A 27,890-nucleotide genomic window follows, 5' to 3' on the forward strand; every position below is an offset into this window, starting at 1 on the left:
TCTCATTTAAAAAGTAATGCATGTTTATTTTTAGATAATGTAAAAATGTAGATAAGCACAAAGAAGAAAGCAAATTCACCCATAACCCTACTAACCAGTAAAATGTTACACTGTATAACCTCCAGTCATTTGTAACAAGACTTTTCACTTAATAATATGTTGGCATTATCTGTCCATGTATTTAACCATGGTCATGCAGACATACCACGATTTACTTCACTGGATCTCTTTTGTTTGACTTCAATTTTGATAAAATTTTCTATTATTAATGTTTAGTGAATGTCCATGTTTGCAAATATTAGTGTGTAATGCTAATTAATATCTTATGATGAATTCTTAGAATTGAGAGTCTCTTGCTCAGGAGGTATACTCATAAAAAGAAATATATGTGTTTTTTCTTTTTTTAACACAAGAGTAATTCATTCTAACTGAAAGCAATAAAATAAAAGTGTACATTGTAAAAAGTTACTTTCTCCACTCCTTTCTTGGAGGTAATCACTGAGAATGGTTTGGAGTCTATCCACTGGTTTAATAACATTTACAGAAAAACCACAATGAGCCATATGCTGTACTAGTCACTGGGGACAAAACACTGATCAAGACAGACCTAGTTAGGGCACTCACAGAGCCTAAGAATTTAGGAATAGGGATCTTAAATTATCTACAAATATACATACAGTTGGACTTCCCAGGTGGCACTAGGGGTAAAGAACCTGCTTGCCAATGAGGGAGACCTAAGAGACACAGGTTTGATCCCTGGGTTGGGAAGAACCTCTGGAGAAGGAAATGGCAACTCATTCCAGTATTCTTGCCTGGAAAATCCCAAGGACAGGGGAGCCTGGTGGGCTACAGTCCACAGGGTCGCAAAGAGTCAGACACAACTGAAGCAAATTAGCTCATTGTTGTTCAATTACTAAGTTGTGTCTGGCACTTTGGGACCCCATGAATGGCAGCATGACAGGCCTCCCTGTCCTTCACTGTCTCCCTGAGTTTGCTCAGACTCATGTCCACTGAGTCAGTGATGCCAACCATCTCATCCTCTGTTGTCCCCTTTCCTCTTGCCTTCAATCTTTCCCAGCATCAGGGTCTTTTCTAATGAGTCAGTTCTTCACATCAGGTGGCCAGCGTATTGGAACTTCAGCTTCAGCATCAGTCCTTCCAATGTATACTCAGAGTTGATTTCCTCTCAGGCTTCTCTAGTTTCGTCTTGTGGGCTCTAGAGATCATGGGTTTAGATGCCCCATAGCATGTGGGATCTTAGTTTCCTGACCAGGGGTTGGACCTGCATATTCCCTGAATTGGAAGGCAGATTCTTAACCACTGGACCACCAGGGACGTCCCAACGTATATACAATTACAAATTGTAATGGACACACTGAACACGAGGTAAATGATTTGATGAGAAACTACAACATACTACATTCAACATACTACAACATTTACTTGTAAAGAAGAGTGAGGAGTTATCAGCAAAGTTTCTCTGAAGAAACAAGTGAAAGTGAAGTCGCTCAGTCGTGTCCGACTCTTATCGACCCCATGGACTGCAGCCCACCAGGCTACTCCGTCCATGGGATTTTCCAGGCAAGAGTACTGGAGTGGGGTGCCATTGCCTTCTCCGTTAACAGCGGCTAGACATATTATATTTACTTGGAGCTGGTATACTTGATGACAGCCTTAGAAACTGAAGAGTAAATTAATTTAGCCAATCAAGAACATGGCAGCAGGGGGAAGTTGAGGGAGAGGGGTTCTGCATTGAGAAGAAGGCAAAAGGAAGTCTGCAGTTCACAGAGCACAACGTGTGAAGTCCTTGGAAGTGGAGATGAATTTGGTGACTGAAAGGAGAAAATACATGTGAGACAGATAGGCAAATGGAACAGACTAGTTCAGCTCAGTTCCATTGCTCAGTCGTGTCCGACTCTTTTCGACCCCATGAATCGCAGCACGCCAGGCCTCCCTGTCCATCACCAACTCCCAGAGTTCACTCAGACTCACGTCCATTGAGTCAGTGATGCCATCCAGCCATCTCATCCTCTATCGTCCCCTTGTCCTCCTGCCCTCAATCCCTCCCAGCATCACAGTCTTTTCCAATCAGTCAACTCTTTACATGAGGTGGCCAATGTACTGGAGTTTCAGCTTTAGCATCGTTCCTTCCAAAGAACACTCAGGGCTGATCTCCTTCAGAATGGACTGGTTGGATCTCCTTGCAGTCCAAGGGACTCTCAAGAGTCTTCTCCAACACCACAGTTCAAAAGCATCAATTCTTTGGTGCTCAGCTTTCTTCACAGTCCAACTCTCACATCCATACATGACCACTGGAAAAATGGTAGGCAAAAACTTGGTCATGGAGGGCCCTGGAGGCCATGATGATGTCTTGATACACATTCTAAAAATAGTGGGAAATATTGGAAGATTTTCCCACTTAAACTAGTATGTGTAGTTTGAGTGGTCTTATGTCTGACACAGTCTGTTGATACTCAGCACCTTTCCTATTATTTATCTGTATCACAAGGGAATGAGTGCTTGAAAACCTCACTCCCCAGACTCTCTTCCCAGTTGGTTTCCAGTGATGTGAATGGAAGGCACTGGTGGGAGATGAGAAGGCAGAAGAAAGTGTGATCCTACCTGCAGAGCCCTGGTTTCACAACTCCATAGTGAGGGTCACCAGCCACTTCCTGGTCTCTGGTTTACATCTTTCTCTTCAGCCCCTCCAGTGCTTTTGTATGCAACCCTTTGCATTCAGTCCCTTTCTGCTTAAAATAAATGGCACCCCACTCCAGTACTCTTGCTTGGAAAATCCCATGGACGGAGGAGCCTGTTAGGCTACAATCCATGGGGTCGCTAAGAGTCGGACACGACTGAGCGACTTCACTTTCACTTTTCCCTTTCATGCATTGGAGAAGGAAATGGCAGCCCACTCCAGTGTTCTTGCCTGGAGAATCCCAGGGATGGGGGAGCCTGGTGGGCTGCCGTCTATGGGGTCGCACAGAGTCGGACACGACTGAAGTGACTTAGCATAGCGTAGCAGCTTTCCTTTCTGGGCACTGGCTTTCTGCATGCTTTTGATTCAGACAAATGCTTTAGTTGAATCAATTCAATTTTATTCTGGGTAACACGTGACTACTTGGGCTACAGTTTTATTGCCAGTTTTGGCAATACAGTCATCAGTAGGAGTTACAGTTGAAGCACTTAAAAAAATATTACCACAATCCTTACTTCAAGAATTCACTGAAGCAGTTATTCCTTTGAGGACTGTAAGTCCTCTGTTTTTTGGAACAGTTCTAGTTTTGCATGTGCTATCATGTTACACCTCTGATTGCCCTTGACATTTCCAAACTCTGTCCTACACTGAAAATATTAGCCTTTACATGTTTGTTAGTTCTCCTGTCATTCAGATGGTGTGGACTGTTGTTTTTGACATCCATAATTGATTCTCACTTGTTTGGGACGATTCTCTCAATCTGGCTCTATGGGGACTAGCCTTTTCTGCCCCATACTTTTAGATGAGTTTAATGGTACTCTTAATCAAGTAGGATTTTAAGTAGAGCCATTTTCATGCTCTATCTCTAGAATTTTAATCTAGACCCAAATTGACCAAAAAAAAAAAAATGTTGAACATAATGGTAGTTGATAATTCATCTTGATGACAGCAGGCTAAGAGGCTGCCTGTGGCTTGCAGCTTGGGTACCCAATAGTTCTGGGTTATGATCTAGGCCTGGGTCCCCAGCTTTCCCTTCAATTGTTATGAGCCCTCTAATATGCACCTGGTAATTCATTTCTGTTTGAGCTGAATAGAATTAGGTTCTTTCACCTTAAGGAACCATATAGAGAGGTATTGCATTATTTCTTTTTTCTTTTACTTTCAGTTCAGTTGCATCCGATTCTTTGTGACCCCATGAACCACAGCACGCCAGGCCTCCCTGTCCATCACCAACTCCCGGAGTCCACCCAAACCCATGTCCATTGAGTCGGTGATGCCCTCCAACCATCTCATCCTCTGTTGTCCCCCTTCTCCTCCTGCCCTCAATCTTTCCCAGCATCAGGGTCTTTTCAAATGAATCTGCTCTTCGCATCAGGTGGCCAAAGTATTGGAGTTTTAGCTTCAACATCAGTCCTTCCAATGAACACCCAGGACTGATCTCCTTTAGGATGGACTAGTTGATCTCCTTGCAGTTCAAGGGACTCTCAAGAGTCTTCTCCAACACCACAGTTCAAAAGCATCAATTCTTCAGTGCTCAGGTTTCTTTAGGTAAAAACATATATAACACAAAATTTATCATCTTAATCATATTAAGTGTACAGTTCAATAGCGGTGAGTGCATTCACACTGTTGTGCAACAAATGTCCAGAACCTCCCTTTTTTTTCTCTCTCTTTTTAGGCCATGTGGCATGTGGCTAGTATCTTAGTTTCCTGATCAGGGATCAAGCCTGCATCCCCTGAATTGGAAATGCAGTCTTAACCACTGGACTGCAGGAAAGTCCCCTCCAGAACTCTTTGCATCTTGCAAAATTGAAATTCTATACTCATTATACAGATCCCCATCCCTCCAAGTTCCCAGCCACTGCAACCACTATTCTAGTTAGCTCTATGAATTTGACTAATTCCAGGTACCTCGTATGAGTGAAATCACAGTATTAGTCTTCTTGTGACTAGCTTATTTCACTTAATATAATGTCCTCAAAGTTGAACCATTGTTGTAGCATGTATCAAAATTTTCTTTCTTTTTAAGGCTAATATTCTATTGTTTGTGCTTGCATGGTCAGTTGCTCAGTCCTGTCCAACTCTTTGCATCCCCATGGACTGTAGTTTGCTAAGCTCCTCTGTCCATGGGATTTTCCATGCAAGAACACTGGAGGGGGTTTCCATTTCCTCCACATCCATGGTCTGTATACTACATGTTTTGTTTGTCTAACTCATTCATCAATGGACACCTGAGTTTCTTCTACTTCTCGGCTATTGTGAATAATGCTGCTATGAATATGAATGGACAAAATCTCTTTGATATTCTGTTTTCCTTTTGGATGTATACCCAGAAATGGGATTGCTAGATCATATGGTAGTTCTCCTTTTAATATTTAAAAATAATTGCCATACCATTTTCCATAGTAGCTGCACCATTTCACATTCCCAGCAACAGTGCACAAAGTTTCCCATTTCTCCACTCTTGCCAGCACTTTTTATTTTCTGGATTTTTTGATGGTTTCCATTCTACATTCCTTTTTATAAATATTTTAATCATTTTCTAAATGTTGCACCAAGGAGAATCTCTTGTATTCATAAATGAATTATGCAGACTATAATGAACAATTAGATACTAACCAAAGTCTCCTGAGGGAAGAGCTGGTTGGCTCTCTAAACTCTCTTTGGGTCTTCTGGACCCAGATTATTAGTTGTTGTTTTTTTTTCAATCATCCCACTTCTCCCCATAATCCTTCGATTAATAATTCTTTGAACCTGTAGAATATGAAATAAGTACACTATCAACTCTACTTGCCTTCACTTTTGCTTTTTCTCACAATGAGTCTGCTAACTATTTTAGAAAGGGCTTAACTCATGTCATGTTAATAATTTCAAGTGTAAGTTTGGAGTAAATTTTTGTTTGAAAAGGGATAAGGAAGACATTCAAGCTACCTGTTAAAAATATGCAAACAAAATGACTCAGACCTCCCTCCTATTAAGGAAGTATTTAGGATCTTTTAAGAGGACAAGTGTTATGGTTCTGACTTGAAATAATCTGAATAGAAAAAGCCCAGGAACCACTGTTTGGCGCTTACCTTTCAAACTCTTCACAGTCAAGACTCAGATGTTTAAATGTCTCTGGGGCATATTTGAATCTCCAACAACCTTACTCTCTTGGTTTGGAGACATAGCCTTGTTAGACCTGTGCCTCTCTTGGCACATAGCGTTGGTTTGGAACAGATCTTTTTGGACTTCTTCAGTTGCTCCTGAACCCAGAGGTCTGAGATGCTTGACTAAGCGTGGGCTAAGGAGCCTGGCACCTGTGGATTCTCAGCCAGCCCGTTCCCAGCAGGGTGGCAGTAGAATAGGCTCTAAGACTCTCTAAGCTCCAGTTTCCTCATCTGTGAAACAGGAATAATACTTCCTGCATGCAGGCTTGCTGCGATGATTAATGGAGCTAATGGATGTACACATTCCTAGCATGACACTGGCATAACAGTCAGTTTTAAAAATGAATAGCTCATTTTATTTATTCTGTATAAAAAATAATGATTGGTTGATGGTCATTATCTGAAAATAAAAGTATGTGCGTGCTTATTCTTTGAATGTGTTTTCTTAACTGTCCTTGAATTTCTGGAGAGCACACAGCAATTAGACTGGATGGCTCATGTTCTCAAAGGGCTGAGTTTTCTTATTTTTCCAAGCTACATATTTATTCAAGAAACATGATAAGGAGTTTGGGATTAACAGATATACACTACTATATATAAAATAGCTAACCAACAAGGACCTATTGTATAGCACAGAAAAGTATACTCAATATTTTGTAATAACCTGAAAGGGGAAAGAATCTGGAAAGGAACATATATATACATATATATAGAGAGAAATATATATGGGCTTCCTTAGTGGTTCAGTGGTTAAAGAATATGCCTGCCAATGCAGATGTAGGTTCCATCCCTGAGTCAGGAAGATGCCCTGGAAAAGGAAATGGCAACCCACTCCAGTATTTTTGCTGGGAAATCCCATGGACAGAGGAGTCTGGCAGATTATACTCCATGGAGTCACAAGAGTTGGATGTGACTTAGAGTGTAAACAACAATACACACACAGACACACACACACACACACACACACATGTGTATAACTGAATCAATTTGCTATGCACTTGAAACTAACACAACATTGCAAATCAACTATATTTCAATAGTTTTTCCAAAAAAGGTCCATATCCACTTTTGTATACTCTAGATTTCTGTTATATTCTAAAAACTTTTTAACATAGTATAAACACATGTGTATAAACACACACACAGACGCACATTCTATTCTCTTAACTACCACCATAAAAATTATGAAGTGCCTGCATGTGTTCAGCTTTTCCCAAATATTTCTAAAAATATATTTTGATTTTCAACATCCACAGAAACCTAGTACAGTAGCAGGAGAAACAGGTATTATTACCCTGGTTTTACAGATGAGATTTTGAAAGGTATATGACTTGCCTAAGACCTCAAAGCCACCAAAGAAATAGAACCAGAACTTAAACTCAGGTCTTCACCTTCCAAATCCAACATTGTCTCCACCACATCTCATGGTCTCCCCACAGGGCCGTGTGGTGCAGGACACCACACGGTGAGATGAATGTAAAAGAAAGCAGAAATGTGAGGCTTGAAAACCTCTTTGGAATTTGGAGGGGCTAAGCATTAGCAAACAACTGTCATGCTCAGAATCTAACAAGAATTCAGTAGCGTTGAGAATATTCAAACAGCTTCAGAATTTATAGGTTTTTTCTTTAAAACAAAGGGAAATGCATAACACGTTCCCAGTCTCCACTTTCTTGAATGTGTTGTTCTTATGTCTCAAACACTAGATTCTTCTTCTCTTTCTGTGTAGACCAGATTTAGAGTTTTAGTATATTTTCTGAATACTTCCCGTGCCCACTTTCTATTTAAAAAGCAATATTTATCCCCTCTCCCCCGTATTTAATTCTTATACTACTGACATTTAGAAAGGATGTAGGAAGTTTCTCCATATCTGGCAATTTGGCTAAGAAAGAATAAATAAACAAACAGGGAAATTAGTCTGGATCTACTTCTATGTGTCATACTTGTTTAATCTGCAGACCTTGTTGAAACCTCTACAGCTGGCCTGGTTGAAAAGCCACATTCTCAAACAACTGGCATAATATTTAAGGTTCAAAAAATATTCATAATGGCTCCTCCACTAGAGAATTTATAATATGGAAATACCACTCATCACGGTTCAAACCTGTGCATACATATATGAACACATAGGAAAATTACTCCCATGAAAATTAAAATAGCATTGCTTACACTACTGAAAAGCAGAAAACATAAATTTTCAACAGAAGTGAAATGGTTAAAGAAATCATAAGAGGTCAATCCCATGGAAAATGGAGAAACTGCTAAGTGATTATTTTGAAGAATTTGTAGCAATATACAGTGAATTTTTTGGTGGGGGTAAAGAAAGAAAACTCAAAATCATATCTACCCTCTGATTCTAATCATGAAAAAAATTATATTTTGATGTGAACAAAGACTTAAAATGATCATCAAAAATTTAAAGGGTCCCCATCCTCCTGTGAATCAGTTAACAGAATTTGGGTTATTAAAAACAAAAATAAGCACAGAACACCTTTTGGCATGTACTACATAAAATAAAGAAGAAGAAAAAAAACTAGGTTGCTCTGTCCTAACTAAAATGGGTACTGCAGATGTGGGGTAATCCTAAGGACCCTGTACTATTGCACCTGAGCCCTGACTTTGCACCACATGGAGAAATTCCAGAGCAATGAGTGGAAGAGAGTCCAATTCCCCATGGGCCCAGGGCTATCTTTCATGTCATCTCAAATGTCTATACACACATGCTCTACATTCCATGTATCTGTTAGGACATCAGAGTCCCAGACGGCATATCTTTAAATCACTGGATCCCAAAGGGAAACGAAAATTGCATGAGAAGGGAAAATACAACACTGTGGGAAAAATAACCATTTTTGTAAGTCTTTATTTTTTAGTTGCTCCTCCCATAGTAATGCACTGAAAGGCATAACAGTTTATATTGTACAAAGCATTGGAAGAAAGTACCTCAACTCGCCGATTATTTCAAAATGAGATTACAAACAAAAAGAAAACAAATCTGGTTCCTCAATAAAGGGCAAAATAACTGAATACAGTCTGTTATTTACGTCTCTCTTTTAACATAAGGTCTGGAACACTTCATTTTACAAATAGGATTAACATGAACATAACATCGCACAAGCTTGCACACAACCAGCATAAAATATGGGGTACAGTTTTTAATCAGAAGAATCATGCTTTCATGAAAGAAATTATAATCGTTTATACAATTGAATCAATTTCAGTATTACAAAAACTAAGTTGCATCTATTCGTATTTAGCTCATTAAGAAGGAAAACAAAACAACAAAAAAAGGAATGTTAAGAAAAGCCAAACACCATTTGGCACTCCCATACACAGGTCAAGTCACCTTGGTCCTTGCAATTCAAAACGGGGTGTGCCTCGGACGTCAGAAAGTAGTGGCTGAATGGAACAGTGCTATTTTAATCAACAAACAATAGTTTGCCAACAAATAAATACATGATACACGCAACATACACAAAAAAATTAAACATTAAAAAACAGTGACATGATTGTCTAAAATTAAGATGTTATTACAAGGATTTGGCAAACCTTCTATTAGTGTAGTGGTACAGCCGTACTGGTGATGAACAGGTTACTTCACTGACTTAACCTCTCTGAGCATCTGAACATCCATAGTTTACAATATACACATACCCTTGTTCCCTAGTTTTAAACAATGTACTTAAAGAAGGCAAAAGTTAATGGGCAACTCCCTGTTATCAGTTTCTATAATAATCAAGTGTGCATTTCATTCAACTACTTCTGTCTTCGAAGGGTTAAATTACATAAAAACTTTAACAAAGCAAGAAAATTAAATCTGTAATTAAAAGCAACTGTTCCCAATCATGTGTCAGGTACAAAAAAAGAATTCAGTTTCTATGGAGTGTTCATGCCGCCATCTCAACTGCTCCTCTCACCCACCCACTCCCAAGGGCAAGGTGAATGGGAAGACGCCTTCTGCCCAGCAAGGTTTTCATTTTTACTGAATCACTTTAAGTCGCATTGATCCTCCAGAAGTCAGCAGCTGCCTTGGCTGTGCAAAACAAAATATCGAGAATAAATAGTTTCCTTTTCTTTCTTTCTTTCTCTTTCTTTCTTTTCTTTTTTAATCCTTCCGTTTAAGGTCCCCAGACTTTACATGAGTGACCCTTCAGGTTTCTAAGGCATTCTGCTCAGCAGTCTTTTAAATAGTCCTACGTGAAAGAGCCATGCTACTGTGGGACTTGGTCCCACTCTGGTCAACCTTGAGAATGTCATACGTGGCTTATGGACTGGATGGCACTGGATTCTGCTGCGGCCCTGGCCATACTATGCCACACGTTGGAAGAACTGTGGGATGAAGAATGCAGGGACTCCTTGTCGGACAATGACAACATCATAGCGTATGCCTGGGGTAGAAAGGAGAGAATCGGTAAATGGCATTTGAAAAACATCGCTTTTCATTTGAAGGCTATCTTGGGTGAATGCTCCTGAGAAGGAGCATCCCTCATGGGTGTGTTGGGAAAAGGGAGGGACATTTCTTGTGTGTTACAATGGCATGGAGTTACTGCTGGCCTTCAGTGCCTCAGGGCCACAAAAGTGACACAATCTGCAGAACAAAAAATTAATGATCCTACCTAGAATGACAATTATGCCTCCATTAAGAAACAGGAGTCATCCCCCTCCCCAGCCATAAATATAATAACCACCCTTTCACTGTTGATGTACATGTTTGACTCACCCAAAATATTACTGAATGCTTACAACTGAAACAGAAAATACATATAAGAGACAACTCGGCCTTGACAGCACTGTGGAAGCATCTAGAGGAAGCATGCCACAGACTGAGAGCCCTGAAGGTGAAAAGACTTGCCCAAAGTCACTTAACTAGACACTGAAAGAAAGAAAGTGAAGTCGCTCAGTCGTGTCCGACTCTTTGCGACCCCATGGATTGTAGCCTACCAGGCTCCTCTGTCCATGGGATTTTCCAGGCAATAGTACTGGAGTGGATTGCCATTTCCTTCTCCAGGGGATCTTCCCAACCCAGGGATCGAACCCGGGTCTCCCACATTATAGACAGATGCTTAACCATCCGAGCCACCAGGAAAGTCATCAATAAAAGCTTATCTGCCCAAATCCAGTGTCCTCTCTCCACTTCCCCTCCAAGCTTGAAATAGTCAATGCTGACACTCAAAGACCTTGAAAATCGAGGTAGATCAAGTAGGTTCTACCAAAAACTCAAACAAATCACAAGACCCAATAAAGTTCTCACCCCTGGGCTCCAGGGTTTGCCAGACAGAGGATGTACAGGGGTGCTCTGTGAGGAAGTACTCTCTTACCTATTATCATGTCAAATTCTAAATAACTGTTCAGAGAATCTCCCCATTTGCTGCCAAGTCAAATATTCAAATGAAATGTTTGGTCTTGACTTGGGAGTGAACTTTTCACTGTTGATTTGCTATTGTTGGTCTCATCCATTGCTAACTTGCTTGTCAAAATGCTGCTGAAGTGGAATCATTAAAGTCCTGCCAAAGACATTCCACTGTCGGTAAACAAAGACAAAATGCCTCTGTTGTGAAGCAGAATTTCATCTCTGGGAGTCATGCTGAGACATGTGGCCGGTCTGCGGTTTCTTCCGTAATCATGGCATACAGTTAGAAAATCTGCCCTCTCGGGCTGATTTTGATTTGCTGGGTCACTGCTCTAAATGTACACATTTGACTTTTCTGCATGCAATTTGCCTTTTGGACCTCCACAAAATCTCAGCAGACGTTTAAAAAATATTTCTTAAGCATCTACTCTATGCCAGGCACTGTGCTAGGTCCTAGGATGTTAAGGATAAATAATACAGAGTCCTTCTCCTTTTCAGGTTTAAAGTATGGGTGAAATGAGCACTTAACTTTATTTCATTATGTACTCACATTTACAGATCAAGATAAAAGATTAGTCTGACATGGTTTTAACAAAACTCATTCTGGTATTTAGAAAAAGAAAAGGGAGCAGAGAGAAAATTTTGAAATCCTAAGTTTTAATCCTGGCTTCTATCCTGCCTCTATTCAACTAGCTGTGTGACCTTGGGCAAGTTGCTTAATCTTTCAAGGTTACTTCCTTCGTATAAAATGTGGATAATAATAACAACTTACTTCCAACGGTTGTGGAGGAACCACAAGCACTAACTTACATAAAGTGTTTAGCTTAGCGTGCCTGATGTGAATAATACCTGTTATCCTGAAACTACCTGTGGTGAAGGGCATGGCAACCCACTCCAGTATTCTTGCCTAGACAATTCCATGGACAGAGGAGCCTGGCGGGCTACAGTCCATAAGGTCGCACAGAGTCGGACATGGCTGAAGGGATATAGCACACATGCACGCACCCTGAAACAGCAGGTATCACAGGTGGCACTAGTGGTAAAGCACCCACCTGCCATTGCAAGAGACATAAGAGCCACAGGTTTGATCCCTGGGTCGCGAAGATCCCCTGGAGAAGGGAATGGCAATTCTCCAGTACTCTTGCCTGGAGAATCCCATGGACAGAGGAGCCTGGTGGGCTACAGTCCATAGGGTCACAAAGAGCTGGACATGACTGAAGCACCTTAGTGTGCATGCATACATGCCTCCTGAAACTACCTTTTTGTAGGATAGGTTTTGCAGAGAAAATTCCATGCAGAGGGCAGCCACTGCTGTATTAGTCAACTATTTTCCATTCAATCACTATAAAAATCACAGAGTAAATGTATGAGTTTTGAGTAAAGCATCTGAATCTATTCAGATTCTAGAAAGTGGTAAATATGGAATATCTGTCTTTTGGTAATCAAAGGAAATAAACATTTTCATGCACAAGGATCAGTGCTCAGCACAAAACTGACAGCAACAATGGAATGAAAGAATAAAGTCTCATGAAACAAAGTCACCATTTTCAAACTGATATAAATATATATACATATATATATGACATTATGCTGCTGCTGCTGCTGCTAAATCGCTTCAGTCGTGTCTGACTCTGTGCGACCCCTGAGACAGCAGCCCACCAGGCTCCCCCGTCCCTGGGATTCTCCAGGCAAGAACACTGGAGTGGGTTGCCATTTCCTTCTCCAATGCATGAAAGTGAAAAGTGAAAGTGAAGTCGCTCAGTCGTGTCCGACCCTCAGCGACCCCATGGACTGCAGCCTACCAGGCTCCTCCATCCATGGGATTTTCCAGGCAAGAGTACTGGAGTGGGGTGCCATTGCCTTCTCCAATATGACATTATAAAGTAACAATAAAAATACAAGTTAAAAATTGCAAAATTCTAGTATTTCTCGTGAGGGTAATTGTTAGCCCAATTGGGCAGGGACTTTATATATCAAAATGCCGGTACTGAAATATATCACTTCCAATACTTCTAGGTTCCCAGGACCCTTTGCTTTCTATCACTTGTGACAATTACAGGAATTTTCAGTATTGTGCCTTGTAATGTCTTATAATTTGGGGTGGAATCATGAAAATAATTTTTTTCAAAAAAGAAAAGTTGGCTCCCCAGTTTCTCTGATCAATAAGGAAGGAAAAATGGGAAACTAAGAGTTAAAAAAAAAACAAAAAACATTAGCCACTTCTTATGGCTGTCTCCAGGTGAAAATGAGATGTTTAAACTGGCTGGGTTACTTTTAACGTTAGAAATTGCAAAGTTCATTTTTATCACCATTGAATGATAGAGCAGGAAGGGATCTTAGACGTCTTCTCTACTCACCCCACTTTACAGTAAGAAAATGGTACCCAGAGTTGTGAAGTGATGTTCTCAAACCCACAGAAGTGCAGCTAGTCAGAGATGAGGCTGGCTGCTTTCACTTCAATTCAGAAAAAACATTTGTTTTGTCTGTTACCATACATGACATCTTAAGACGTTTTATTGAATTTACTAATATTTTAAAATTGGTACTATCCCAGTGGGATAACGTTTTTCCCATTTTAGTTGAGATATGACCACATTTGCTATTAAGATGGCCCAAAACATCTCAGCCAAATAGAAAATTTCCAAATGTAGTAATGAATACAGTCACACGGTTTGGTATGTAGGGGCACCTCCAAAATGAACTCAGGATCAAACAATTAAACCAAAGTGACCAACAAATATGGTTACGACAGAAAGTTTTTTTCTTCTTCTTTTCAGGACCTGCGCAAACAAACTGGTTGAGTGCAGATGTCAAGCAGAAAGGACCGATTCCCTTTTTTGTGGAAGAAGAACTGAGGCTCTTTTCAATGATATTTATAGATCCTCAGATGGATTTATTTTGGTTACCATAGTGCTGATAGATTGCTGTAAACCCCATCGAACTTGGGTACCATTCATTCATTCATTTAAAACTGATAGGGTTAATTTCCAGGTTTGCCATTAAGTTGCTATAGACTTTTGGCAATTCATTTCAACTCTGACCCTCCTAAATTTAGTTTATTTCTAAATTCTATCATTAGTTGATTTGTATACTAACTATGTATGGTGGTTTAGTCACTAAGTCATGTCCAACTTTTGCAAACCCATGGACTATAGCCTGCCAGGCTCCTCTGTCCATGAGATTCTCCAGGCAAGAATACTGGAGTGGGTTGCCATTTCCTTCTCCAGGGTATCCACCCAACCCAGGAATCAAACCTGGGTCTCCTGCATTGCAGGCAGATTCTTTACCAACTGAGCTACAAAGGAAGTTACTAACTATGTACAGTAAGAAAAAAGAACAGGGGATAGAATTCACTTTCCAAAAATATCAAAATATAATTAGGTTGACAAAAATTATAGACATAAAGCAATTAGAAAATAATTCTGAAGTAATATACAAATGAAGTGAAATTGTTAGTCGCTAGGTTGTGTCCAACTCTTTGCAACCCCATGTACTGTCCATGGAATTCTCCAGGCAAGAATACTGGAGTGGGTTGCCATTTCCTACTCCAAATAGGTGCAATCAAATGTTTATGGACCATCTATACAAAAGTAAGGTGATTGCAAAGGAAAGGTTGGATTATTGGAGGTCAGGGTTTGTCACAGAAATTTCTGTGCAGAATCCAGTCATATTAATTGCTGTAGCAGTTAACTATTTTGGATTCAGTCATAGGCAGAGATAGGAACCTTTGGAGTAAAGCATCTGAACCTGCTCAGAATCTAGAACACTGCAAAGAGTATCTGCCTTTGGCGTCAAAGGCACAATGTCACCAGGATGCTATACTGCAGGAAAGTATGTACCTGTGACTTGGACTTTCTGTGTAACGGTTGTTTAAGTTCCTCTGGCACATGGGAAGCACTGAAAGAAGACACCTCAGCTTCTGTATATTGATTATCTTCCATTTTCCTCATTTTGAGGCTATCTGTGAAGTGCCTTATATGATCTAGAGCAGAAAGTCCAGTTTTATACTCTTCCTCTTTATACCTAAAATGAACCAATGGGAAAGCACAGAGGGTTGTTTTTTTTTTTTCTTTTTCAGTTTGATATCCAACCAAATCACTTTTCATTTGATTTCATACACTTGTCAAACGTCATATTATATTTGCAGTAGAAAGTAGCCTCCATCGATTCTTGAATTCTTCAAAAAACTTACAAATATTGTATCTTATACATATATTTCTTTTAAGATTTTTCATGACTAAAGCAAGAATATATTTGAGATAAAGAATTAAAGTCAATGACATGTGAAGTCAGCAATGCAGTGGAGACAGAATTCATACAATTTCCATTTAAAATAAAGCCAGTTATGATGATATTCAGTTGGCACCAATTATCCATATGAAAATATAATATTCCAGTCAATTTAATTATTGGGCTAATGTTTTCCTTTTAAACATTTGTCATCTATATAGATTCCATATACAGCAAATAAAGTGATATTTCTCTCAATAATATTTGAATAACACATGATAAATTGAATAAATTAGATAATGCCCAAAGCTCTATTTTTCTTTGAGTTTTATAGGTAGAGTCTAAATAAGTGATTGTGTACTTGTTTAACCTTTCATTTACCCTTCCTTACTCAGATTAATCAGAGTTCCACATCTATCGATGTATTTATATGCTGAGGATTATGTTCATGGCCACTTTGTTTCCGTCTTTTTAAAATTAATCCACTGCGTATGCCTTGCTAATTCAAATAGTTTTTACGATTCATTGCTCACAAATTGCTTATGCCCTGGAATAGCGTGCTTGTGAAAGAGCAGAGCAGCAGGAATCGTAACCCTCTGTGGATCCACCCTTGCTTCTCACCTCATTGGGGATGCTTTACAGCTCATTTCCAGGGTGCTGGTGTCTTCATAGTCATCCTCGGGGTTTCCTTCATGTAAATTACTCGTCCCTGGTTCCTTTCCCATTTTCCCAGTAATATCATTGTCTTCATCCTCCTCATCTAACAACACCTCATCTTCTACTTCTTCATCATCCAGTAAGTCTGAATTTTGATTGGTCACCAAAGCCTTTTCATCTTTAAAGTGACTGCCATTCATTCTTTCAAAAGCATAAAAAAGAAGCAGGCTCAATTACTGGTGTCATTTCAAAACATGCAGTTAGCTCTATTATTAACATTATGTCTTTCTAGCAATAATTTAGGTTTTCCACATTTCTAGAGTAAATTTTTATCATTTATGCTCTATGGCAACCATGGGAAAATGTAATCTCACAAATGGAAAAATGAAAAAAATAATTGTGTGATTATTCAGATTATAAATGGAACCTCTGGCAGAACTGGGAAAACAATCTTAGTCTCCTATTTCTTATCAGGCCTTTGCTTGATAAATGATATTGTTATATATGATATAAAAAGCACACACAGGTTTTTCTCTATATAAAGTTACCTAATTACCATAGAAGTAGGTACCATTTAAGAGAACAGATTTCTGGAAAACTCATACCCATAAGCAACACTGCCAAAGCTTCAACATGCATGCTTAAGAGAATCTAAGAGTTCAAAGAAAGTGTTAGAGTGGCTGCCAAGGACCAACCAGTATTTGCTCTTTCTAGGTGACACCAGTGGTATACGGCACTTAAACACTCTCCTGAGACTTGGAAGTGATTGAGAACTCATTTATTTGTACTTTGTTCAAATTATCCGTGATAGTCTGAATGTAAAAATATTCCTTGTTTCCCAGGATAACACTGGGGTGGGAAATGACATAAAAATGTCATTGTACAAATATCTTTTGAAGTTTATATGTGTAATATAATGATGCAAAAGAAGCCTATTATATTTAAAGCATCATTTGTAATATTTTAGTGGTGGCAAGGATTGCAATATGTAATTCGAAAGTTTAATTATAAAAAATGTTTAATAACATAGAAGTCCCCATTTAATACATTTGAGAACGTTTATGAAATGAGGATAAGCTTTTCAGGCTTTAAAGGAAACATTAAAATATGTATAAGCTGAATTTCTTTCATTGCAAGATTAAGATGAAACTGTTAGAAAATAATTATAAATGTTTGAATCCCTCCTAACTTCCTCCTTTCAAAGATATATGATCAGAGAGGTTAAGGCACTTGCCCAAGTACAGAAAGCTTGTTAGAAATTAAACAATTGTAGGTGTCTAGGTGGGTTTCCCATGTGGCGCTAAAGGTAAAGAACCCGCCTGCCAATGCAGGAGGCTCAAGAGATGCGGGTTCGATCCCTGGACCAGGAAGATCCCCTGGAAAAGGAAATGGCAACCCACTCCAGCATTCTTGCCTGGAGAATCCCATGCTGAAACACAGGAGCCTAACACAGGCTACATACAGTCCATGGGGTTACAAAGAGTCAGACATGACTGAGGCGACTTAGCATACACGCTGGCATCCGGTAGTCCTATATATTTACTAACTCAGAAAACTTGCTGAGGCTGCTAAATTATTGTTACAGTCATGTACAATTTTCACAATGTAACTATTTTTCAGGTTATGGAAAATCAGAAACCAGCAATAGACCCCCATCAATTTTCCACATTTAAAAAAAAATGAGTATAATTTTATATTTAGATTTCCCAGGACAGAAAAAAAAATGCATAAATTAAACAATCCTGGGTGTGACAGAGGCACATAGAAAAAATTCATTTGACCAGAAAAAGTCATATCATCATTAAGTTTTTTTTATACAATCCATCACTTAACCTCTTTTATCAAAGAATGATGAAAACATGTTTTGCACAGACATAAATTATTAGTTTCCAGTTACACTGCCAACTTGCTGGCCTGAATGGATCGAAATTGTTATTTTAAAATAAATGAAAGAAAAAGTAAAAGAACAAAAGAGTGCATGGATGAAAACCAAACGTAACAAAGCCAACGTGATTAAGAAAACCTATTTGTTAATTTTGCCTTCAAATGTGGCAATTTATAGAAGATAAATTATTCATCAAAAGTAGTCTGATAGGAGTTGAGGGGAGAAAAGTTAGATGACTCAGTCTTCTTACTTCTATGCTGTTTAGACATGTTGAAGCCAGATGTTGCAGCTTTATGGTTCACAAATTTCCAACTAAGGGTTTGAAGTCTGAATAGGTGTCTCAGAACACAAATGGTGCTTTTTGTTCGATATTTCTTATTTGTATCATGTAACTATCATTATTAAAATATAAGATCATGACTGTCTTTCTTACTTGTCCTTAGTACTTTGTACTTCTGAGTATCTGCCTCACCTCTGCCTTTCTATCTCTCCCTCTCTCTCTCTCTCTCCCTCTCTCTCTCTCTCTCTCTCACACACACACACACACACACATACACATGGGCAAGCAGAGGGAGAGATACGCCCAACAGCACAAAGTTTCGTTTTGTCCGGCTTCTCAGAAGCTGGAAGAGTCATGCCATAGCAGATATTCTCTCCTCTTTCCCTTAGAGACACTTTTATACAAGCTAAACAACAGAAGTGATCATATATTTTTATATAATCTTGGAAAATAAGGCTTATTTAATACTGCTTTAGTGGAAAACTATCTGAAACAACTCTGACTTTTAATAGCATCAAAAACAGAGGACAATAACAACACTTGCGTGATAAAAAGTAATGGAACTTTCATTAACTAATTTCAGGCTACATTAAAATTTACGGTGCAGCATCCTAATTTAATAGGCCATTGGACAGTTACATTTAGAATAACACAGTTCTCAATGCCAGATATTTATAACTTATAGGTAAGAAAAATTAAACCCAGTAGTTTGGGTAAAATAATGTTTCCTTTATATCACATAAAACATAAAATGCTAGATTGTTATGTTGTTGTTAGTTGCTCAGTCGTGTCCGACTCTGCGACCCATGGACTGCAGCCTGCCAAGCTCCTCTGTCACAGGATTTCCCAGGCAAAAATACGGGAGTGGGTAACCATTTTCTTCTTCAGGGGATCTTCCCGACCCAGGGATGGAATCTGCATCTCCTGCGTTGCAGGCAGATTCTTTATTGCTGAGCCACCAGAGAAGCCCTATTTGTATATCAGTTAAGCCATATATGCTTGATGTTGAGAATGACGAGGAATCCAGCACACCAGGTCACTAAAAACAAGTGTAATTATACCCACTGAAACAAACATGCTGGAATTAAATAAGGATGCACTTGAAAGCATATAAAGAAGTGACAGAATCTTATTAAGTCACAAATGGTTTCAAAAAAGATATTTGGATGACAATACGTATTTTATGTATAAATATCTATAGATACATATAGTCATATAATGTTAACATATATAGATACATATGGTCATATAATATATACAGTCATACATTATATGTATGGGGCTTCCCTGGTGGCTCAGAGAGTAAAGAATCTGCCTGCAGTGCAGGAGATCCAGGTTTAATCCCTGGGTTGGGAAGATACCCTAGAAAAGGGAATGACAACCCACTCCAGTATTCTTGCCTGAAGAATCCCATCCATGGACAAAGGAGCTTGGCAGGGTACAATCCATGGGCATGGTTGCAAAGAGGTGGACACGACTGAACAACTCACACTGTCACTGTATGTATGCTGCTGCTGCTGCTGCTAAGTCGCTTCAGTCGTGTCCGACTCTGTGCGACCCCATAGACGGCAGCCCACCAGACTTCCCCGCCCCTGGGATTCTCCAGGCAAGAACACTGGAGTGGGTTGCCATTTCCTTCTCCAATGCATGAAAGGGAAAAGTGAAAGTGAAGTCGCTCAGTCGTGTCCGACTCTTCGCGACCCATGGTCTGCAGCCTACCAGGCTCCTCCGTCCATGGGATTTTCCAGGCAAGAGTACTGGAGTGGGGTGCCATTGCCTTCTCCACACTGTATGTATACATTATACATAATATGATACATAATAGTAATCAGCATTAGTCAATGATTCAACTGAACCCCTGTGTGGCTTTCCCTTCTAATTGCCAAGTTTTGGTAAAATATTCTAATTAGCTATAAAGAGAGGTGGAATAGAATGGTGCTAAAATCGTGGGCTACAGAACCAGACAGCCTAGGTTAAATCTCGTTTATTACGTATGTGACATTTAGCAAGTCATTTAACCTTCAATGTTGCCATTCCTTCAGTGATAAAATTACATAATTACAGTCCCTATCTCATGGGGTATTAGGGTAATTAAGTTCATTGATACACATAAAGTGCTTAGAAGAACATTTGGTATTTAATCTGTACTAAACAAACACCAACCACTGGTGGCAGGAGTAAAGCAGTGTCACAAAAATGAGCACTGAAATGTATTTCAAAACGTTCACTTCTGAAATCACTGACTTTAAAAAGGGGAAGACCAGCTTTACCTCTCTTCGGCGTTCCTGGGGGACTGGCTGCCGTGGTTGCTATTCCCGATGAAATTTCGAATTTCTGTGAAGTAAGCATCTTCCTTGTCATCGAGGATTGCACCTGTGCTTTCCAGTTCAGAATGAGGCGATGATGTTGCCGTACCTGAGGGGACAGAAAGCCTTTTGTGAAAAAGACTATCATTTAGAGGGCGACTTATTTGAAATCTCACACCTTCTTCATTCGATCAATGTTGTTTCCTAAAGTCTTCAAGTATTTTCAAGTATTAATAATGAAAACTTTAGGAGGTCAAGGTCTTCCCAATTTTACCACAGTATCTGTGCCAGTGAATAATGGGGACTACTGTGAACCACTGAAATCATGGGGTACAATCTCCCAAAGATGTTCTTTCTCCCACCAGCTTCCTCCACTGTGATATAGGAACATTTTTATTCGTAGAATGAGAGTGCAGAGTAAGGCAAATTGTAGAAAGGTCTTAAGAACATTCTGCCAGAAAAAACTGTATACCCAGTCCTGGTGGCAGTTAATATGTATTTATTGCCCCTGTGCTAATGTATGTTATCAAATAAAGCCTGAACACATGCTGGAAATATGGCATTCTGCTTTGTTGAGCTAAGCTGTGGGCAGACCCAGAACACACCAGTCTTGAGACAGTATTAATAAGACAATATTGGGTCTGTGGATTATAGAAGGTTCTTCAGTTTCCTTACCTATAAAATTAGAATCAAAATAGCTGTATCAAAAGATTGCCTAAAATTTCCATACATTTACAAATTATAAACTCTTTATAATATGTGGTCAAACTTTATACTAATATTTGCTTCGTTTGTTTATCTTGCCCACAGAATATCTGTGGCTTGATAGTTCATCACAATAGTCTAGATGCCAAACACAAGTGGTTAGAATACCCTTCAGCTTCATGAAGTTATAATCTGGGCCAACAAATAAGTATTCAATTTTGACACATTATACTTTTTAAATTATTTATTTGTTTTCTGAAATAATTTTGACTAGAAAAATTATAGTGATATACCATAAGGGTGTATGCAGAAAGTGTTGTCATTTTTGAGTACTAGATTAGACTCTTGTCTCTAAAATCCAATATTTTTAAACCATGATCATTAGAGTTTTGGCTTTAAGGGAAACAAATAGTACATAGTTCATTCAAAAATCATAAGCAATGTCCCTTTACACTAGAGGAAGGATTAATAATAAAATAATTTCCTTAAGGAAAGACTGCTGCTGCTGCTGCTAAGTCACTTCAGTCGTGCCCGACTCTGTGTGACCCCATAGATGGCAGCACACCAGGCTCCCCTGTCTCTGGGATTCTCCAGGCAAGAACACTGGATTGGGTTGCCATTTCCTTCTCCAAAGCATGAAAGTGAAAAGTGAAAGGGAAGTCGTTCAGTCGTGTCCGACTCTTAGCGACCCCATGGACTGACTTCAGCCCACCAGGCTCCTCCATCCATGGGATTTGCCAGGCAAGAGTACGGGAGTGGCGTGCCATCGCCTTCTCCGTAAGGAAAGACTACTTTGTATCAATCCAACTTTTCTCTGTTCTTAAAATCTCTTTTCAGGGATTCCATACATGCCCCCTCCCTTCATTGCCAAGTCATTCCCTTAATTCTCTAGAAACAATTACAGTACATAAGATTGGCATCACACACATATGCCAGCTGGTCAATGTTATCTAAGTATTAGAAGCCAAGGGCTTCCCAGGTGGCACAGTGGTAAAGAATCTGCCTGCCAATGCAGGAGATGCAACAGATGCAAGTTCAATCTCTGAATCAGGAAGATCCCCTGGAGTAGGAAATGGCAACCCGCTCCAGTATTCTTGCCTGGAAAATTTCATGGACAGAGGAGACTTGTGGGCTACAGTCCACGGGGTTGCAAATAGCTGGACACAACTGAGCCACTGAGTACACACACACACACACATTAGAAGTCAAAGGCAAGAAAGCCACCATGTCTTCTGCTAACTGCATTAGTAAGCCTGGGTTAAAGGAAGGCTAGTTTTTTTTTTGCCATTTTAAACTTAATTTTGCATCAGAATTTGTGACCAAAAATCACACACCACTAGCATTTGCTACAGGCTACTCTGATAAAGCTGACAGTCTTTTATCTCTCATATGTAAAACAGGTCCCCTAGAGAAGTTTTCTGAACTGCAGACTGTTTGCAAAAGCAGCTGTGGTTTCTAGGTTAATACTGAGAGCATGGGGCTCCACTCTGGTCATCCCGGCCAGGCCAGTGGCCACGTTCTATGCCAACAGGGTCAAAGATTGTTCCCTGTAATTTAGAAAATTATGATTCATCAGTCTCCTTTGAGTTCCAACTATGGTTCTCTGTGCTCGAGATTGCCCATTGAGATGCATCCAGAAAATAAAATGGTCCAAATGAAGCTCTGGGTTGTGTATTATTTAACAGTTCACTTCGTTCAAAAATCTCAAGGGAAAAGTGCTACAAATTTTCACAATAGGATCTGATTCTCGTGTCAAAGGGGAATGAGAGATGAGCGATCACAACTGTCTTTTAAAATAAGAATAAGCCAAGCATCTCCTCCTCAGAAGACAGTCAATGACCTACCAGACATGTTCCCATTCTCGTGCTTCTTGAGGTGTCTGTCTAAGTTGGTTTGTTGACCAAAACACCTATCACATAAGTGACACTTAAAGGGCTTCTCTTTATTGTGGATGTTGCGAACATGCCGCTGCAGGTTGGAAGATATGCTGAAGGACCTGTCACAGTACTTGCATCTGAAAAGCAAACACAGAGCAAATATTTGCAAGCAAATCAAAAGACATTTCTCAAGACAAGCAAACCAGATCTCCAAAATTATCACCCATAAAACAACACTGCAGCAAAGATCACTCTCCACATTGCCAAGATTTCAATTCTGGTAAATGACTTTGACTGCATCAAAAATTTTTATAACTTTGTGAAAAATCATAATAAAATACTGATGATTTGATTGCTCACAAGTTTACCCAGGTAATCAGTTTTAGTATTTCAAGCAAAACTGACAAAATTAAAGACATTAAGAAATGGTAGCAGTTTTATTTTCCACTTGGGACAATTAAACCTTCTGTAAACAAACAGGAAACAAATTCAAGTATTCTTCAAATAAAGTAAGAAAATCATTTTTTTACATTCAAAATTTCAGAGCCTGATTAAATAATTTCTTAGTAAACTCACTTTCTCAACTGCTAATCCTAAAGGAAATTCTGCTATCTTCTGCAAAATAACAATAAAGTTTTCTAACTTTAAAACCGGGGCAATGTGAACAGTTTAGTCTGATAGCAAAGACACTAATTTTCATAATCTGTAGTGATTAGGAGCCCCCAAAGCCTTTACTGTGTTAACCTTTAAACCTTTACAAAAGAAAAGGGTGCTAAATTCTCCTTTTTGAATGAAAGCACAAGGTCTTTGTTTACCCATCCCCCCACAATATTCTGAATTTCTCCCAGTTTTCTATTTCTATTTTTCTAAACCAGGTCAGTTTTTTTTTCAAGAAAGCACATAATATTGATTGACTAATTGTTTCTGCCTTCCATGATATTTATGATCAAAAATCATAAATTACTGAAGTTCTCCTTTAGTCACAAAATAAAAAAGTAATTCATCATCCCACCCAACTTCCCACCAGCTCTTATGGTAAGGAAGAAAAGTGGTAATTGACACAATTTTTCCCTCTGGCCTTTTAAAGTAAAGATTGTGTTAGCTGTTTATATGATTTTTTGTGTGTTTCTTGAAAGGAAAAATCACCTTTCTCTAGATGACTTTTAAGTGAAAATGTCTAACTTAATAACCAAAAAATCCTTAATTCATTCTCCCATGTGTGAAGGGCACTTCTTCTTCCACTTCTGAATGCAGATACACCAATTCAAGGGCTCAACATGAGAAAGTACCCTTTCCACTGAAAGTGTTCTACGGCTGTCTCCATATGATGCCAGAAATCTAGTTAGTCCAGTGGGGAACATAAATTTGTTAAACTAGTTACTTTGGCATAGTATCAGTAAACCAACTCAAGGGCTGATTTAATTTCCCCTTAAAAAACTGTTCTGGCATCATGAGGTCCATCAAATTTAAATTAATAATATTAATTTAAAAATGGATAAGATCCCACATTGATAATTAAGCCTCTGATTTTGGAAAAAAAAAAAATATATATATGGGCCTTCTTTGAACTTCCAAGGTTCACTGCAATGAGAACCATGGTACAATGAGCCCAATTGTGTTGTCCTAAGCAGAATAACCTAAAAAACACAGATAGAGAAAACTTTAACTCTCATTAAACTTTTTAGAATAATTTTCACTTAAAATAATTTCTACAGAAATCACAAGGAAGAAACATTTTGTCTTTGACATGCTTCAAACTGCTTGAATGCATAGAAGCTTTAAATCTAATAAATGGCATCGACTTTAACATGAATAAATTCAGTCAATAAGGAAGTTCTAACCAAAAAGCATTTTTTATTTTCTATCTTTCCTCTGCTAACATCTTGGCCAAAAGTTTGAGTGCTTCAGTAAGTTAGTAGGTGTTTAGTGAAGTGAAAGTTGATCATTTGTGTCCGATCCTTTGCGACCCCATGGACTGTGGCCTCTGTCCATGGAATTCTCCAGGCCAGAATACTGGAGTAGGTAGTCATTCCCTTCTCCAGGGGAACTTCCCAATCCAGGGATCAAACCCAGGTATCTCGTATTGCAGGTGGATTCTTTACAGTCTGAGCTACCAGGGAGTAAGTGGATAAAGAACCCCCAAATCAGATCCTAAGTTTCAGAAATTCTAAAAAGAAGTACATAACACACTCATGAACTATACATGATTAAACCATCCTGGTAAACACAGGGGGTATGGGAGCCTTTGAGATCATGGTATGAGACAAAAACCCAGAGTTCTAGATTTGTGTTTTAATTTGGGATCTATTAATATCAGATTTTATAGAACACAAGAGACACGGGTTTGTTCCCTGGGTCAGGAAGATCCCCTGGAGAAGGAAATGTTAACCCACTCCAGTATTCTTGCCTAGGAAATCCCATGGACAGAGGACCCTGACGGGCTACAGTTCATGCGTTCGCAAAGAGTCAGACACAACAACTTAGCAACTAAACGACAACAGTTACAGAAGGCAATTAGCGTATGTGGATCCGAATTTTTTCACTTGTGAAACAGAGGAGCTGAACAAATAATTGTTTAAGATCCTCAGCTATGCAAAATTCTGATTTGTGTTGTTAAAAATACATATATAATAATAGCACCATTTATGGGGCAGAATAAATTCACTGAATTCAGGTACAAAAAAAGAGAAAAATGAGCATGATATCATAGCTGCATACCAGACCCTTGGCCATAACAAAATATAAGTGTGGAAATCTTTCCTTCCATTTAAGCAGAATTCCTTGGATATGACATTTTCTCAAAAAGGGAAATCATCTAACACTTCCCACATTTATATCTCTCTGAAACCTATTATATCCAATGCAATCTATCACATACAAAGTGGAAATATTACTTATAATTACTAATTTACAGAACATGTAGGAAAGCAAAGGATTTAAGAAAATACTTTATTATTATCTGAGTTTAAGTCTCTCTAGTTTTCTCCTAAAGTTTCAACTATTTTCAAATGAACATTGGTCTTCCCACTTTCTTATCCTTGTATATAAAGAAGTATTTAAAAGCTGATAAATTGTTTATTTTAATGAAAAAAGTAAACATTCAGATAAAAATAATTTTACACATATGCAACCCATAAGAATGTCAAAGTAAAATAAAATTACAGTATTACTTAAAATAACTAACATTCATTCTTTGAAGAAATTTTCATGAATTATCTAAAACCATGTGCAAGGCATTGCACATTGAACAACGCAGATGATATTTTAAAACTGGAAGGGAGATGGTGATTATGATCATTCATTTGTAAAGAATAATATTAAAATTAAATATAGTTCCATGTGTCATATGGCTGATTTTGACGATTCTCTTAAGAGAATAGGCCAAGAAGCAGTTGAGAAATTGTTGATGGAACTGCTCCCTTCTTATAATATGTTCTATTTTATCTGTTCTACTCCTTTCTTCCTCCTCTCAAGGTAAAATTTATTCTTTAAACATCCTATCAAGACTTGTAGACATTGACTTAGCTGTACTGGGAAAACTAAGATATATCTGGGTTGTTAATTCCTAGCAGAGATTTAAGGCTTGGAAAAGGGAGACTACAAGGTTATGATTATTGTCAATTAAAATAGCATGAATCACTGAGGAGAGAAAACACTTAATTTTAAAAATGACTAACAGTTCTTAAAAGTTTATTCTATTCTAGACACTGCTAGAACTTTTAAATTGAGATATAAGAAGATGAGTCAAGAAATTAGGACTCTTCTAAATTTTAATCCCAGCCATTAGTTAATTCTTCTTTGAATCAAAATTGAACAGACATATGCTCAGACATGCACAAAAGTAGCCTCTTTTAAAATTGTGGCAGTAGGTCCAATTTATTACAACAGTTATCAAGATATTTAGTAAAAATCATTGTCAAACCTATAAGGCTGCTCTCCTGTGTGGGTTCTCAAGTGCCGTGTTAGGTTCGCAGATCTTGGAAAAATCTTACCACAGTATCTGTTATGAAAAGATATTTATAAGAGAAAAGTCAGCACAATTGCCTATATTTCACTCAAGCTGCTAAGAAGCCAGATGCTTATTTCTGATTTAATTAATCTTGCATGGAACTCACATGTCTTTGTTATTTAAAATTTGCAACAAAGTCATTCTACAGATATAAATAACTCTATAAATAAAGGCTGCCTTATGAGACCCAGTCCGGGTAAATTTGCTCATGTGTAAGCAAGCAGTTTATGAAAACAGACTTGAGTTTTGATGACCCCCTCCATGTGCCTTTTTTATTAACTCTGTATCTTTACATCTGCAAAACTAAACCAGACAAGGAGATAAAAAAATGATAGGAGCCTGTGGTTCTGGGTTGATATAAACAGATTCAAATGTTTTAACTCATTTTCCATGTTAGCCACAGTGACAACTCTCTGTACATTGAGTGGTATCAGATCAGACAAGATTCTAAGACCTCATCCATCAAGGTATGTTCCTATAAAAGCTTTTCTGGAAAGAAAGGAACACATTTTCCAAATAGCAGATAAATTGATATGCCTGAGTCAGATGCCACAAATTTCTGAGACAATTCAGAAATGATAAGCATGATTTATTTTTAAAAAAGAAAACAGAAACAAATAAAAGCTTTGCTATACTACTGATGAGTAACAAGGCACTTATTAACTAGTTTTCTCACTTATCGACCTTATTTGTCCTTCATTAAGAGCCTTATTCTTAAATACCATGACAATTAATAAATAAATATAT

The 27,890-nt window shown here is 38.5% G+C and overlaps 1 protein-coding gene across 8 annotated transcripts in view; it reads right to left on the reverse strand.

Moving 5' to 3' along the window:
- Positions 1-8,691: 8,691 nt before the first annotated feature.
- Positions 8,692-27,890, reverse strand: part of MECOM (MDS1 and EVI1 complex locus) — a 636,448-nt gene continuing 617,249 nt past the window's right edge. For 7 of the 8 annotated variants that reach the window (XM_010835205.1, XM_010835204.1, XM_010835203.1 and 4 more), the window contains 6 exons: positions 27,057-27,134; positions 23,102-23,271; positions 20,517-20,661; positions 16,046-16,282; positions 15,034-15,217; positions 8,692-10,232 (listed from right to left, as the gene is read on the reverse strand). In XM_010835205.1, coding sequence (XP_010833507.1) covers positions 10,098-10,232; positions 15,034-15,217; positions 16,046-16,282; positions 20,517-20,661; positions 23,102-23,271; positions 27,057-27,134 — 949 coding nt within the window. In that variant the 3' untranslated portion in view covers positions 8,692-10,097. The remainder of the gene's footprint in view (positions 10,233-15,033; positions 15,218-16,045; positions 16,283-20,516; positions 20,662-23,101; positions 23,272-27,056; positions 27,135-27,890) is intronic. The other variant, XM_010835206.1, reaches the window with a different exon arrangement.

This window comes from Bison bison, unplaced genomic scaffold (assembly GCF_000754665.1).
Source record: "Bison bison bison isolate TAMUID 2011002044 unplaced genomic scaffold, Bison_UMD1.0 scf7180017864040, whole genome shotgun sequence".
NCBI lineage: Eukaryota > Metazoa > Chordata > Mammalia > Artiodactyla > Bovidae > Bison > Bison bison.